Below are 17033 nucleotides of genomic sequence, written 5' to 3'. Positions count from 1 at the left end.
ACATTTCTGAACGCCAATCACACGTAGTTTCCGCACCCACAGCTAGAATTCTTTATATCGAATCGTTCCATTTGCAGCCAAAATTTTAAACCATATAGGTAATGACAAGGATACGACAAAAGCTAAAAAGATTTGATAAAATTCTAAAACCTGGCTATGGACCCGATTTTAGACAAGGAATTTTATTGAAATACTGCTAATCTGATTAAAATTAATTCAACACTTTGTGATTTTATGTTTACGCCATCCGCCACAGATGGCAGCACCGTGGTTGTTTCACATTTCCGTTCCATGTGACTTATGTTCCATTCACGTCATTACTAGAGACCCGGAAAATTCGCGGGTTCAATGACCTCCAGGATAGACTCCAATATCCTCTACACACTCGGGCAAATGCCAACTGTTCATTGGCTGCTGACTTGTGAGTCGTCTCGACTGGGTGGCCTGTGATTCGACACTTCTATGAGTGAGGGTCTCTAATTGGCCCTCAGTCCTCCAGATTAACATTGAACCAATGACAGAAGCAGCACTAAGGTATAATTATTTTAATTTTAGCATAACACGAAATGAACCCGCGAATTTTCCGGGTCTCTAGTCATTACTACTACCAACTGTCGTATACCGAGAGTTAAGATACACATAAAAAATATATAATGATGGTATACAAAATAAGCCGGGTAGTATCGATTTGGCAACAGTATTCGCCATTTACTCTGTACTGCAATCCAAGCGCGAGACATACATGTCCAGCTTGTCAGCAAGCTTGATACAACAAGCTGCATTCAAGCTGACACAAACTTTAATCAAGCGTACATAAAGCTTCAATGAAGTTCTCTGTGACAAGTTAACTTGTCTAGCCTCGTTCAAGCACATTGCAAGCGTGCAAATGCAAGTGTGTGTCAAAATAATCAAGGTCATAACAATCAAGCTTGAACCAAGCTTGATGCGGCAACTCTTATTAAAGTGATTTTTCGAGATTACCGCGAATAATAACGACCGTTGAGGGCCGGCGCCGTTTTTAAACTGTCAGTTATGTCCCGTGCTCTTGCACTGGCGATAAGACATGTCTTCCCCTGCTTCGAGGACAGCAGAAAGGTCGCCCGAAAATAGCGCCCAGCCTTGACCGGGGTCAACGGGAAGCTTGCGATCCATTGACCTCCTGTCAGTCCCCGAACGATTCCAAAGTTCACCGCTCGCTAGTGCAACTTCGCGGTCAGAATTAGAAAGAAGAAGGAAAAAAAACTTATATGCAAGAGGTATTACGTTTGCACGATTTTACAGAGTTTTAAACCGGATGTTCACACAAATCTGTAGTAATCTGCCCGTTGGTGAGTCTCTCGCACTCCGGGGCCGGTGTCACAAGACTCAGGGCTGGGGCGACGAATAATCCCTCGCGGGCCGTATTACCTTTGAATATATATACTGTATAGAAGTCGCGAGTGGATAGGATTCACTCTACGTTTTTCAGGAGCGTATGATGAGCAGCTTGGGAACTTCACCGCTGCAGTGCGCTGCTGTAACGCCCTGTATCGTCTTAGTTGTTATTTACACGTTAGAGAGCAGCACTGTCGCCCGCTGTCATTACCCGCACCCCCCACCAATCATTCACTGCAGTTCAAGTTCGTTAAACGGGAGGGGGTAGGGGTGAAGAGTTTGACACTTGTCCGCTAGGGACCACCACAAGTCGATGCCCTAGAGATGGTGGCGATTGCGGCGGTGAATTAACCAACTACCTCAAAACCGTATTAGAAATTTTAACCTGGGCTGGTGACTTCTATACAGTATATATATTCAAATGTATTACAGAACCAGTTCAGGAGCCCTGCGCCAGGCTAGGAACTGGTTTCAACGCATTCTAGCGTACGTTTGGCAACCATCGATAACATTTTTGCTGCAAAAATACTAGAGATAGCCGCACCATCGCAAAATTAGAACGATCGTTCTAATTTTCTCAAGAAGGTACTTTTAAAGTTGCGTTTGTTTCTTTTCCCTAATTTTTTTTATAACAAAAATTATAAATTTACTTTACCGTACTTTTAAAAAATTATTTATCTATGTATTTTGCTACGTTCCAAACGAAATAAAGAAAATCCAGCCGTCACCACCCCCATGGCCTCTAACATGGCAGGTTCGAAACATCAACATTGAAATATCCAACCATAGATGTAGGTGCCGACGCATCGACTTCGATATACAAATCTCGACATGTTGACATTGATATTTCGTTATTAATGTTTCTGACTCGATAACACCGTGAAAAATACAGCATATTTTAATTATATGATACAAATATTATTTTCCCTTGTTTTTCATAATTTTGATAAATTCATTATTCGGCATAAATTATATATATTTAATCTACATTAAACAAAGTCCCTTAATAATATATAGCACATAGCAATTTTATAAGGCTCAATTTTGAAAATTAAAAGCTCAGATAACACATAAAGAGGTTCACAAAGACCATGGCATAGTGTATACATATTAACAATACCGTAATACTGTAGTCATTCCCTGAAGTGAATTAAATACTAAAAGATAATGACTTCACAGTGTAAGCTATTCGTAACTGTCAGTCACTATTAACTTCGAGCAATCCATTAAATTACATATGCTCTGCTTTAAAGAATCAAATTTTGAAAAGAAAATGATAGAAAAACGTTATGCCTGAAAACAGTTGAAAAAACTGCTCTATAGTTTTTCGTGAATTCAAGTTCCAAAAATCGATTTTGTGATTTTCTGATTCCTCAGGTTTGTCCACGTTCAGTGAGGTTTGTGGTTTTAAGGAACAAGTGTTATATTCTGTGTCGTGTACAACTTGTCTCAAATATTACACTTCCCGTAAGTTGTACCTACCGATGTGCCAAATTTGTTCTGTTAACGGATTTTGTAAACAACCTCATATGGTTGTCAGTGGTCGTGAACAGACATCATGTGATGCTTATCACGTGACAGTAAATGGGTACCGCTGGCACATACTTCTTTCAAATACTTAAAAATTTGAGACACATTGAATGATAAAGACAACAGGTGTTTGATTATCACTAAGTAATATATTAAGTTTAAAACCAGGCATTGTCTGCCAGGAATAAGAATACAGAATATCTTGATCCATAGGTGACTATAACTAACAACCGCCGGTAATGACTTGAATGGATCAATGGATGATGTTTTACTTTCCCACAGCATCAAGGGGCTGTCATTAAGAAGATCATAAATCTTCTGGACTACTTGGACTCCCTGGCAGACCCTTTCGAGAAGTACGGAGTGGAGGAGTACATCACGGCTATGGGACTGTCGGTGGCCAAGGAGTTCCAAGGCCAAGGGCTGGGCAAGGAGCTTCTGAAGGCCAGGTTCGACGTGGGCCGGGCAGTGGGGGTGAAGCTGACGGTGACTGCATTCACCGCCATAGAGTCGCAGGTGCTGGCCACCAGGGAGGGCTTCGAGGAGTTGGCGCGCATCGACTACAAGGACTACAAGGTGGACGGCAAAGAGGTGTTCCCGGGAATAACCAGCAAGTGTGCCATACTCATGGCCAAGAGGATAGGATGAACAGCCACCTTGGGGCTAGGGTTGTGAGTCAAGTCAATATGTCAAAATCAACCACGACATGCTAGGTTTTTTGAACAGTTCATATTATTCCAAAGGGTGATTCAGCCAGTTAAAGGCTACAGCTTGAAACCGATATACGTCGAGATGGACATTTCGAGCGATATCTCGTTTTCAACATATCAAGGAAGTCTTGTGGATACCGATATAAATTGGGTCAAGACTTACATGTTAAAGTGTAATATATTATTCGGTTGTCATATAAATTTTGAAAATTATATTTTAAACTTATTAATTATTTACACCAAATGTTTTATTAATTTTAATGTCCTGCAAATGTTTCTGAATATTTCAAAGGGTTTACTTTGAATTTAACTTAAACATTAATAAAAATTAATGTCATGAAGTCTAAAATATAAATGACGAAATGTCAAGTTCTACATGTAGAGATCAATACTTCGAGCCCTATAGCTAGGGTAATATACGTTAATGGTAAATGTTGAGATCGATTTCTCTTGGTATAAGTTTATTTTTTCAAAATATTCCTAATTAATCCAAACCTAAATGTGTAAATTTTATCACATGTTTAATATGTTACTGTATAGTTTAAACTCAACTATATTAAAAAATATTTGTGAAAAAGTATTTAATTACATAAGTTTATTCAGCACTAATAAATAGAGGTGATCTGTGTCTATCTTTGTCGTATATTCTGTCGTTCATAGGATGCTGGGAGTGATTTCAAACTTCTTCCACATGGCGCATCAGTTAAGTATATGTTTATACTTTGCTATTTCTTTCCTAAACCATCACTTTTTTTTAATAGTTTGACGAATTTCTATAACTCATCCATTTAGGATGAAATTTTTATGTCGTCCATCATAATTATTGAAACGCGTGTTCCTAGTTGAATACGTTATAATGCTTTTTTTTTCAATGTATTATCTTTTTCAGTATTTTCCAGTTCACAAAATTCCTTCCCTGTGTTCCTTGAGCATTTTCATTTCCTTTTACTTTCCCCAATATCCCTCCTAATAGCTACTCTGCCTCTGATTGCATATAATTATGGTTTACAAAATGACTATAGATGAATGAACATTTTATTCTTCGTATGAAACATTTATTAGATTAATTAATTTTTAAAAAATGCTATGTTATGATTTTTTTTTCAAGTTACGGCTCATTGCTCAGAAGTCCGAGTCAACTAAACAAATAAACGTCATTTGGAAAGCAGACTTAATGTTCGGAACGGGACAGAAGCTGCGGTCCAATTCGATACTGCGTGGCCAACACCGCCACACGAGGAATGTCCCTAGGTCACACTGCTCCTGTAGCGGTCTCCGGGCGGCATGGCAACAGCACACAACTCTGGGAACATGCCATTTTCGACAGTGCGGTGTAAACAGTGTACAGCAATGTGGAGGTTCATCTATGTAATATGGTTACGAGAACAAATTGCCAGAGACTGCCAGTCTTCTCGGCATGAGAGAGACGCGTCGTTTCAGGTGCTTGCCTTAGCGACTAGGGTTTCCTTTGCGGCGCGCCGCCAGACGTCGGCGGTCTCCGTGATACTGTATCCTCGGCGGTAACTCCCGCCGCCGCGTGTGTATCTACAGCGCATTTCATTGTTAGTTTGCAGTGTGTGCATTTAAATAGGCATTTAAATACTTTCTCTTTCCGATCTGCCATTAGCGCTGTCCTCGTTTCGGCGTGCTCCGTTGCCAGATGCACGCCATTGAGCGCAAACGTTTCACACACAACTTTGCAATGTAATGAAAATTTGTTTAATTTATCGGAATATTTGTATTTTGTAAGTTATCTTTTTGGAATGACGATTGTGGAAATACATATTCCTGGTGAATTTAATCAAGAGCATCATTTGATAATTTATATTATATATATATCTGAGTAGATCTCAACGAAGGATGCCATCTTGGTTTCAACCGTTTTTGTTAACATTTTGTTAATATTTTAATTTAAATGAAGTTTACCCTTTTTTGTCCAGCATTACACATACTTTCATTGAATGCCTTGTTATCAATAGTGACTGACAGTTTCAAATAATTTCTCCTGTAAAATGATAACTGTAATTTAGCATTTAATTTTTTTTCTGTCAGAATTACTACAATTGCAATGACACCGTAGGTACACACTATTTTAGGTTCTTAGAAAAAAAATCAAGAAATATTATAATTAAATAATATATTATTAAAACTTATTGTGATTAACGATGGTACACAGTAGTATAGCTTGGCCGGTCCGGAAACAGGCCTCAGGCGGTGGTGCTTGGTGCCGGCTCCGCCATCTTGGATTTGTGACGTCACGACGGCAAAAATTCCTCAAAATTCCTCAAAAATGACTCAAAATTTCCCGTTTTAAGAAAAAATTTCCCGTTTTCGAGGGAAAAATTCCCGTTTCGAGGGAAAATTTCCCGATTTAGTCCTTAAAAATCCCAACGGCTAGAAATGTCCTGATAGAGGCTTAAGCATCCTTAACTCAAGCCTCAGTTAAGCCTCTATCAGGATGTGACCTTGACCTTTGACCTTGACCCCGACGGCCATCTTGGATCCACCATCTTGGATGATGTCATTTCGTTTTCTCGAACATTCCGGCATTGTGTTATCGGCCATTTTGAATTATGACGTCACCGTTGCAATTTACGTTACGGCCGCCATCTTTAAATTTATTATCCGATTTTAATGAAAAAAAAATTTAAAAATTATAAAAAAAATTAAATAATAAAATTTTTAATAAAATATTTAAAAAACAAACATTTACAACACGGAGCTCGGAGTCCTCGGTTCAAACCCGACGAGTGCAAAAAAATAAAAATGGCGACCGATCCTTCCCCCGAGGTGGCTGCAGGCATACTGACTCCCTCCACTTTTTTTTCAAAGCATATATATATCGTCAGGTAGTATGACATCATGTCCGCCATCTTGTCTTCATCCACTGGAGACCACCATCTTGTTTTCGTCTGCTAGAGTGTGCCGATATCATGTATTATAATTATCTGGTCACCACACCTTTGACCTTGACCTTGAACTTTGACCTTGACCTTGAAATTTGACCTTGACCTTGAACTTTGACCTTGACCTTGAAATTTGACCTTGGCCTTGAACTTTGACCTTGACCTTGAACTTTGACCTTGACCTTGAACTCGAAATTTGACCTTGACCTTGAACTTTGACCTTGACCTTGAAATTTGACCTTGAACTTGAAATTTGACCTTGACCTAGAAATTTGACTTTGACCTTGAAATTTTACTTTGTCCTTGAAATTTGACTTTGTCCTTGATGTCCATCACGGATCCATCATTTTATGTTCAGTACATGATACCAGGAGCGACCACCTGCTGGAGTACACCATCTTGTGCGTGTACTCGTATTACCATCATGCTAGTTTTATTCTAACATGCTACAGTGCAGTAATCATTTATTATTACTGAGGTACCCACCATCTTGAAATTTGACCGCCATCTTGAAATCATGTAATTATTTAGCTAGAAATGCGGGGAAAAATTCCAATAGTCTCCGAAAAAATCATTTATTAATTTACAAATCGAATCGATGGATCCCTGTCCACGGTTCGATTCTTGACCAGAGACAGTTGTAACTAATTATTAAATAAATGTTAGGTTCTGTTTTCCATTACCTTTCGCGGAGTTTATTAATCATTCACTCTACGAAAATCAACTCAAGTCAATATACCGGACCAACGAATTAAATCAGTGCCGATTAGCCTATTATGAAAGTCTAATTTTTCAATAATCTGAATAACATATAAGCCGTTCATGTACAAAGCCACACATATAGATCAATTGCCTTCAGTCCATGAGTCCGAGTCATGTCATTATCAGACGTATAGGCTAGTCATTTCAGGACCACATGACCTTCGTAATCCATCGTGACATTTTTATACATTCTAAAGGACCAAGTAACCTTGTAAAATATTTTAGTAACACCAAGAGGTGATAAACTAGTAAATATTCAATCACTACATTTTGTACTACGCGCAATCAACAAAAAAGGAAGCACCGACAACGAAAATACAGCACCACCAACGAAAAGACAGCTCATTTGGAAGCACCGACAACGAAAAGGCAGCACATTTGGAAGCACCGACAACGAAAAGGCAGCACATTTGGAAGCACCGACAACGAAAAGGCAGCACATTTGGAAGCACCGACAACGAAAAGGCAGCACATTTGAAAGCACCGACAACGTAAAGGCAGCACATTTGGAAGCACCGACAACGAAAAGGCAGCACATTTGGAAGCACCACCAACGAAAAGACAGCTCATTTGGAAGCACCGACAACGAAAAGGCAGCACATTTGGAAGCACCGACAACGAAAAGGCAGCACATTTGGAAGCACCGACAACGAAAAGGCAGCACATTTGGAAGCACCGACAACGAAAAGGCAGCACATTTGAAAGCACCGACAACGTAAAGGCAGCACATTTGGAAGCACCGACAACGAAAAGGCAGCACATTTGGAAGCACCGACAACGAAAAGGCAGCACATTTGGAAGCACCGACAACGTAAAGGCAGCACATTTGGAAGCGCCGACAACGTAAAGGCAGCACATTTGGAAGCACCGACAACGAAAAGGCAGCACATTTGGAAGCACCGACTACGAAAAGGCAGCACATTTGGAAGCACCGACTACGAAAAGGCAGCACATTTGGAAGCACCGACAACGAAAAGGCAGCACATTTGGAAGCACCGACAACGAAAAGGCAGCACATTTGGAAGCACCGACAACGAAAAGGCAGCACATTTGAAAGCACCGACTACGAAAAGGAAGCACATTTGGAAGCACCGACAACGAAAAGGCAGCACATTTGGAAGCACCGACAACGAAAAGGCAGCACATTTGGAAGCACCGACAACGAAAAGGCAGCACATTTGGAAGCACCGACAACGAAAAGGCAGCACATTTGGAAGCACCGACAACGAAAAGGCAGCACATTTGGAAGCACCGACTACGAAAAGGCAGCACATTTGGAAGCACCGACAACGAAAAGGCAGCACATTTGGAAGCACCGACAACGAAAACGCAGCACATTTGGAAGCACCGACAACGAAAAGGCAGCACATTTGGAAGCACCGACAACGAAAAGGCAGCACATTTGGAAGCACCGACAACGAAAAGGCAGCACATTTGGAAGCACCGACAACGAAAAGGCAGCACATTTGGAAGCACCGAAAACGAAAAGGCAGCACATTTGGAAGCACCGAAAACGAAAAGGCAGCACATTTGGAAGCACCGTCATCGAAAAGGCAGCACATTTGGAAGCACCGACAACGAAAAGGCAGCACATTGGAAGCACCGACAACGAAAAGGCAGCACATTTGGAAGCACCGACAACGAAAAGGTAGCACATTTGGAAGCACCGACTACGAAAAGGCAGCACATTTGGAAGCACCGTCATCAATAAAGGCAGCACATTTGGAAGCACCGACAACGAAAAGGCAGCACATTTGGAAGCACCGACAACGTAAAGGCAGCACATTTGGAAGCACCGACAACGAAAAGGCAGCACATTTGGAAGCACCGACAACGAAAAGGCAGCACATTTGGAAGCACCGACAACGAAAAGGCAGCACATTTGGAAGCACCGACAACGAAAAGGCAGCACATTACGTTACTGAGACTAATGCCAGATACCAATTGAGTGTTTTAAATTAGATTCAGTAACTAATATGAATTCCGATTTGGGATCTGACGCTGTATCGAAAGAACATAGGTGTAAGTTTTGCAGTAAAGAGTTTATCTTGAGAAAGAATAAAAGACAACACGAGAAGAATGACTGTGTTAAAAATCCACTGCGCAATATGATAAGTTGTGTTCGATGTAGCAAGTCGTTTACGCGGAGAGAGAGCCTAAAAAGACATGGCAGAACTTGTAGCGCCAAGCCTGCGTACAAGCTAGAGGACAACGATGAATCTACTAGCCTAAGGAAGAGTGATCTGCATTACGACAATAATTTTCTTGGCTCTTCCGATCTCGACAAAGAACTTAAATTGAAGAAGGTTGATGATTTACGGAAGAATGAAGACAATGGAAGAATCCTTAACGTGAAAAGTGAGAATATATTCCAGCCGAATTCAAGTAGATCTTTCCTACTTTGTAAAAATGATGGACTCCTAAAAAGGAAGCACGAAGACGATGAAGACACTTCAACATCATCAACATTGAATTATTACGGTAAATTAGGTGAAGACGATTCCTTCTACGGTGATTGTTACAGTGACTCTGAGGCTATTGACAAAGACATAGACTATGATGAAGCACCTAAAGCTGCCAAGATCGAAGAATGTGGCGGTGTCCTGAGACCGAAACGATGGAAACGACGTGATATATTAAATAAATCTGATCAAGCTTGTGATGATCTAGGTCTCAAACATGAAAGTTACTCTGAGGTTGGTGGTAAAACGGAAGACACCAGAGATCATAATATTTATTATAAAGGTGCAAGGAAGATGGTGTTAGAAGAGAATGATTACACATCATGGAAAGATCCAAACATATTGGTTGACCGGCTAAGACTTCTACATGGTTCGCTTTGTGCAGGAAACTATTCGTGCATCAAAGAAATATCCTTCATACTCAAGGAACTGAGGAATGCTGGCTACATACAATATTGACTTGTTTTACTTGCATTTGTATAATGTAAAGCAATAAAATAAATAATTTAAATTATAAGAATTTAATGTTTTTATTTCTTGTATTATGATTTCTTACTAAGACTTAGATCTCGTAACTTGTGCTTCCTTTTTGCCTTTTTAAGTTAATGGAGCTTCCAAATGTGCTTCCTTATTCGATGATGCATCCAAAATGTGCTGCCTTTTCGTTGGCGGTGCTTCCAAATGTGCTGCCTTTTCGTTGTCGGTGCTTCCAATGTGCTGCCTTTTCGTTGTCGGTGCTTCCAAATGTGCTGCCTTTTCGTTGTCGGTGCTTCCAAATGTGCTGCCTTTTCGTTGTCGGTGCTTCCAAATGTGCTGCCTTTTCGTTGTCGGTGCTTCCAAATGTGCTGCCTTTTCGTTGTCGGTGCTTCCAAATGTGCTGCCTTTACGTTGTCAGTGCTTCCAAATGTGCTGCCTTTTCGTTGTCGGTGCTTCCAAATGTGCTGCCTTTATTGATGACGGTGCTTCCAAATGTGCTGCCTTTTCGTAGTCGGTGCTTCCAAATGTGCTGCCTTTTCGTTGTCGGTGCTTCCAAATGTGCTGCCTTTTCGTTGTCGGTGCTTCCAAATGTGCTGCCTTTTCGTTGTCGGTGCTTCCAAATGTGCTGCCTTTTCGATGACGGTGCTTCCAAATGTGCTGCCTTTTCGATGACGGTGCTTCCAAATGTGCTGCCTTTTCGGTGTCGGTGCTTCCAAATGTGCTGCCTTTTCGTTTTCGGTGCTTCCAAATGTGCTGCCTTTTCGTTTTCGGTGCTTCCAAATGTGCTGCCTTTTCGTTGTCGGTGCTTCCAAATGTGCTGCCTTTTCGTTGTCGGTGCTTCCAAATGTGCTGCCTTTTCGTTGTCGGTGCTTCCAAATGTGCTGCCTTTTCGTTGTCGGTGCTTCCAAATGTGCTGCCTTTTCGTTGTCGGTGCTTCCAAATGTGCTGCCTTTTCGTTGTCGGTGCTTCCAAATGTGCTGCCTTTTCGTTGTCGGTGCTTCCAAATGTGCTGCCTTTTCGTTGTCGGTGCTTCCAAATGTGCTGCCTTTTCGTTGTCGGTGCTTCCAAATGTGCTTCCTTTTCGTTGTCGGTGCTTCCAAATGTGCTGCCTTTTCGTAGTCGGTGCTTCCAAATGTGCTACCTTTTCGTTGTCGGTGCTTCCAAATGTGCTGCCTTTTCGTTGTCGGTGCTTCCAAATGTGCTGCCTTTTCGTTGTCGGTGCTTCCAAATGTGCTGCCTTTTCGTTGTCGGTGCTTCCAAATGTGCTGCCTTTATTGATGACGGTGCTTCCAAATGTGCTGCCTTTTCGTAGTCGGTGCTTCCAAATGTGCTGCCTTTTCGTAGTCGGTGCTTCCAAATGTGCTGCCTTTACGTTGTCGGCGCTTCCAAATGTGCTGCCTTTACGTTGTCGGTGCTTCCAAATGTGCTGCCTTTTCGTTGTCGGTGCTTCCAAATGTGCTGCCTTTACGTTGTCGGTGCTTCCAAATGTGCTGCCTTTACGTTGTCGGTGCTTTCAAATGTGCTGCCTTTTCGTTGTCGGTGCTTCCAAATGTGCTGCCTTTTCGTTGTCGGTGCTTCCAAATGTGCTGCCTTTTCGTTGTCGGTGCTTCCAAATGTGCTGCCTTTTCGTTGTCGGTGCTTCCAAATGAGCTGTCTTTTCGTTGGTGGTGCTGTCTTTTCGTTGTCGGTGCTTCCTCTTTTGTTGATTGCGCGTAGTACAAAATGTAGTGATTGAATATTTACTAGTTTATCACCTCTTGGTGTTACTAAAATATTTTACAAGGTTACTTGGTCCTTTAGAATGTATAAAAATGTCACGATGGATTACGAAGGTCATGTGGTCCTGAAATGACTAGCCTATACGTCTGATAATGACATGACTCGGTCTCATGGACTGAAGGCAATTGATCTATATGTGTGGCTTTGTATATGAACGGCTTATATGTTATTCAGATTATTGAAAAATTAGACTTTCATAATAGGCTAATCGGCACTGATTTAATTCGTTGGTCCGGTATATTGACTTGAGTTGATTTTCGTAGAGTGAATGATTAATAAACTCCGCGAAAGGTAATGGAAAACAGAACCTAACATTTATTTAATAATTAGTTACAACTGTCTCTGGTCAAGAATCGAACCGTGGACAGGGATCCATCGATTCGATTTGTAAATTAATAAATGATTTTTTCGGAGACTATTGGAATTTTTCCCCGCATTTCTAGCTAAATAATTACATGATTTCAAGATGGCGGTCAAATTTCAAGATGGTGGGTACCTCAGTAATAATAAATGATTACTGCACTGTAGCATGTTAGAATAAAACTAGCATGATGGTAATACGAGTACACGCACAAGATGGTGTACTCCAGCAGGTGGTCGCTCCTGGTATCATGTACTGAACATAAAATGATGGATCCGTGATGGACATCAAGGACAAAGTCAAATTTCAAGGACAAAGTAAAATTTCAAGGTCAAAGTCAAATTTCTAGGTCAAGGTCAAATTTCAAGTTCAAGGTCAAATTTCAAGGTCAAGGTCAAAGTTCAAGGTCAAGGTCAAATTTCGAGTTCAAGGTCAAATTTCAAGGTCAAGGTCAAAGTTCAAGGTCAAGGTCAAAGTTCAAGGCCAAGGTCAAATTTCAAGGTCAAGGTCAAATTTCAAGGTCAAGGTCAAAGTTCAAGGTCAAGGTCAAAGTTCAAGGTCAAGGTCAAATTTCAAGGTCAAGGTCAAATTTCAAGCTCAAGGTCAAAGTTCAAGGTCAAGGTCAAATTTCAAGGTCAAGGTCAAAGTTCAAGGTCAAGGTCAAAGGTGTGGTGACCAGATAATTATACTACATGATATCGGCACACTCTAGTAGACGAAAACAAGATGGTGGTCTCCAGTGGATGAAGACAAGATGGCGGACATGATGTCATACTACCTGACGATATATATATGCTTTGGAAAAAAAAGTGGAGGGAGTCAGTATGCCTGCAGCCACCTCGGGGGAAGGATCGGTCGCCATTTTTTTTTTTTGCACTCGTCGGGTTTGAACCGAGGACTCCGAGCTCCGTGTTGTAAATGTTTGTTTTTTAAATATTTTATTAAAAATTTTATTATTTAATTTTTTTTATAATTTTTAAATTTTTTTTTATTAAAATCGGATAATAAATTTAAAGATGGCGGCCGTAACGTAAATTGCAACGGTGACGTCATAATTCAAAATGGCCGATAACACAATGCCGGAATGTTCGAGAAAACGAAATGACGTCATCCAAGATGGTGGATCCAAGATTGCCGTCGGGGTCAAGGTCAAAGGTCAAGGTCGCATCCTGATAGAGGCTTAACTGAGGCTTGAGTTAAGGATGCTTAAGCCTCTATCAGGACATTTCTAGCCGTTGGGATTTTTAAGGACTAAATCGGGAAATTTTCCCTCGAAACGGGAATTTTTCCCTCGAAAACGGGAAATTTTTTCTTAAAACGGGAAATTTTGAGTCATTTTTGAGGAATTTTGAGGAATTTTTGCCGTCGTGACGTCACAAATCCAAGATGGCGGAGCCGGCACCAAGCACTACCGCCTGAGGCCTGTTTCCGGACCGGCCAAGCTATACTACTGTACACAAAATAAGATTTTTAATCAGGCAACAGTGTTCGCCATTTTTACACTGTACTGCAATCAAAGCATGAAACACGCTATAGCCACGAAAACAAGACCTCGGACGTGAGTCTCTGGCGTCTTCCAGGGCTCGGATAAAGGAACCTTGGCTCACAGCACGATCAGAAACCTACGAGGATGTTCCGCCCAGCCAGCCCCGCGCGCTCACATCAATCGCTTAGTGAAGCGACCCCAAGCAGCCACTGCTGACTAACAGGGCTGTCACAATCGCCAGTGGTGGACCCAGGGGCCGAGCACCCGAATTTGGCATCGAACCCCGAGGCCCGCGAGGAGTCCCAGGCCGCTGAATGCGGCCCCCAAACCTCCTGTAAATAATAAGTATTGACGGGAATTGTGAAATAACTGACTTCGAAAATTCGCTGCGAAGCTTGGTGACTACAAATGGCCCGAGTTAAATTTAATTTAATTTAGAGGGAAATGAAATTTTTTGACGTGACAACGTCTAATAAATCGATGACCGCCGGCTGCACGCACGAAAAAGGACGACTCATTGTCCCGTTACGCACATTTTCCCGTTACGCTGTGTCCCGTTAAGCTCATTGTACGCTTGCGCCGCAACTATCTCTCTTCCACTCGATTGGAACAACCATCGATTTGACTTTTTCGAGGCACATTATACTTGAAACACTCCCATTCGTTTCCTACTTTTATCATCGTCCTATCCTTAACAGAATAACACATATTGGAAGAAGTTAAATAGCAAACATGTATAAAAGTTATAGTTAAAATAATCTGTTCGTTAAAGTAATAAACATATTTGAATTAATGAGTGCAAATAAAAGTAAATTTATCAATTAAATTGTAGATTTCATTTCACTCCTTCTTTGTATCCATACAAAATGGTGATAATTCAATAAAAATGATTCAATTTTATTCATAAAAGTATGCAATCATTTCATCAATGTTTTGTTATGACGTTGTCACGTTAAACTATCGTCCGTAAACCGACTTTACAGATAACTATTTTTTTTTTACGTTCAACTCGTGTGTGAGGGAGCGCGGCGGCTCTGGGTGCCGACGACACCCGCGTGCAGTACTGGCGGCTACTGCCCAGGGATGTTAGACAGTGGCTCAACGAACCTGGCACATATGTCACTAAAAGCTGGTATCTAAAAAAATAAAAAATAAAAAAAAACTGGTACACTCCAAGATCTTACATACATACTTTATTAGTTGACAATTTTGTAACCTTTTATGTTTCCATAGTATTTATCGTATTAAAGCAGTTTATATAAATATCATTATATATATAATCTATGAAACAAAATCCACACGATCTTTGTCAGTGTAAGATCTTCGGCATGGCGCAGGGGGGTGACAGTAGATAGGACAAACTGAATCCTTAAAAATTGGATCATACCATGTTTCACCAACATCGGAAAAAAAAAAGATTACAAGTTTTGATCTAATTAGTTTATTACATATCCAGTTGTTATAATTACATATTATATTGTATTGTCTCGTGGTAATAATGGGATTTGAAAGTAAAAGTACATATTTTTAAAATGTCACTGAAAACTAGATGCTGTGTGGCATATTGCCGAAAACGAAAATTAGAACACGTTGGCCTGTCGTTCTCCATATTACCTGCTACTGTTTTTGAATTTGAAAATTAAAAATAAATAATGGAATGGAAAATAAATATAATAAACAGAAATAAAATTAATTACTTAACAATCATCAGTTTCAATCTGGCTGTATAATTTGAACTTTACTAGTGCAGAAAAATATTAAATAAGTATCTACACTTGTAGAACTTTGTGTAACATTAACTGGTGGTCGTGGGATTAAGGCGTGGTGTTTCAAATCTATCGGTCGCCGGTTTGAATCCACCTTGAGCTTGAACCAAAGTTTTTTTCTTTTGCGGAATTTTTTTTTCTATTGTGGAAATATTTTAACGTCCTATTATAAGGACTAACATAAATCAATTTTACAATATCAGTAGCCTTTATCGAAAAAATATAAAATATGGCAACTACAAATGTGCCAACTATCGCGCGCTAAACCTTTCTCAGGTTGTATCTGGCTGTAATTTTTTCGCTGTCAAGTTGCAAAGAAATGGTATGATCGCAAGGGTTTTGTTTACAAATTTAAACAAACGATCATTACTATGGGAGTGGCGCCTCTCCCTTTACTTACTCTATCCATGGCGCTGTGATGAATTTCTAGAGAACTAGCATCTGAAATTATAAGATGGCCATAAAAACGTTAGCACCTAGTATGAATACTTTCAATTAAATTACCACTTAAAAATTTCTCTAAAATGCCGTTTTATTAATAGTATACAGATGGAATTATTAAAACGCAACTATTCGAATTATTCGTCCACGCCTAATGTTAATTGTTAATGCATGGCGCATCGCGCATGGTCCATGTTCTGCATACCAGCACAATTTCTACTTGGTACATGGTACAAGACCCTGAAAAATGGTATGTGTACCAACAAGTTGGTACGTCTAACATCCCTGCTACTGCCGTCCCGCGGCGAAGACAGGACTGTTCGGCTGGAGAGGGAGACTGCACGAGTGGGCAGGTGGCGAGCGTGTCTGGAGACCACGGCGCGCAGAATATGGCCATCAAGCGAGTCATTTTCCAGTTCAGCATCAGCGTCGTCGTGTTAAAGCTCCCGTTTGGACAGACTTCGAGTCTGGTTATCAATCAGAGATTAAGGCCTAAAGTCTGACAGCTTCTTTTACTTGAAATTTCGGTCGCCTTTATGAAGTGAGGTTGAAGGAAGGTTCCTGCGGTGTAATTTAGGCTACCTTAGCCATTTAAAGGAGCCTAAAATATAAAGGGAGGTCTCTGCATATGGTCGTAAGTGTGTGGTTAGGTAAGAGAGTGACGAAGACTTGTGTAAACATTACTGGACAAATATACTTAACAAAAACCATTTGAGCAATCATTCGAAACCTACATTTCCCATTTGTAACAATTATATAACTTCTTACTTGTACAGTTTTTCAAATATATTTTAAGCTCAAAATATAAAAAAAATTAAATTAAAACTTTAAAAATAAATTGTCTACATAATCAACTTCAAAATCGTTATTTATGTGTTTTTTTTTTCTATATTCCTTGTGTAAATATTCAACTTTAGAACAGTGACGTCCAAGAACTGTTAAATAAGACATCTTTCTCTCTAGATGTTGTTATCGCTAA

The 17033-nt window shown here is 40.4% G+C and overlaps 1 protein-coding gene across 2 annotated transcripts in view; it reads left to right on the top strand.

The window, feature by feature from the left end:
* LOC134542827 (uncharacterized) overlaps positions 1-17033 on the top strand; it is a 99999-nt gene that overhangs the window by 9899 nt on the left and 73067 nt on the right. The window contains exon 3 of one of the 2 annotated variants that reach the window (XM_063387389.1): positions 3187-4246. The exons of the other annotated variant lie outside the window; for it this stretch is intronic. Coding sequence (XP_063243459.1) covers positions 3187-3552 — 366 coding nt within the window. The 3' untranslated portion in view covers positions 3553-4246. Of the gene's footprint in view, positions 1-3186; positions 4247-17033 lie in introns of those variants that run through there. 2 annotated transcript variants of the gene reach the window in all.

The sequence above is a fragment of the Bacillus rossius genome, assembly GCF_032445375.1.
Source record: "Bacillus rossius redtenbacheri isolate Brsri chromosome 9 unlocalized genomic scaffold, Brsri_v3 Brsri_v3_scf9_2, whole genome shotgun sequence".
Classification (NCBI taxonomy): domain Eukaryota; kingdom Metazoa; phylum Arthropoda; class Insecta; order Phasmatodea; family Bacillidae; genus Bacillus; species Bacillus rossius.
The sequence above is the reverse complement of the archived record's forward strand: the minus strand, read 5'-3'. Positions and strand labels throughout refer to the sequence as shown.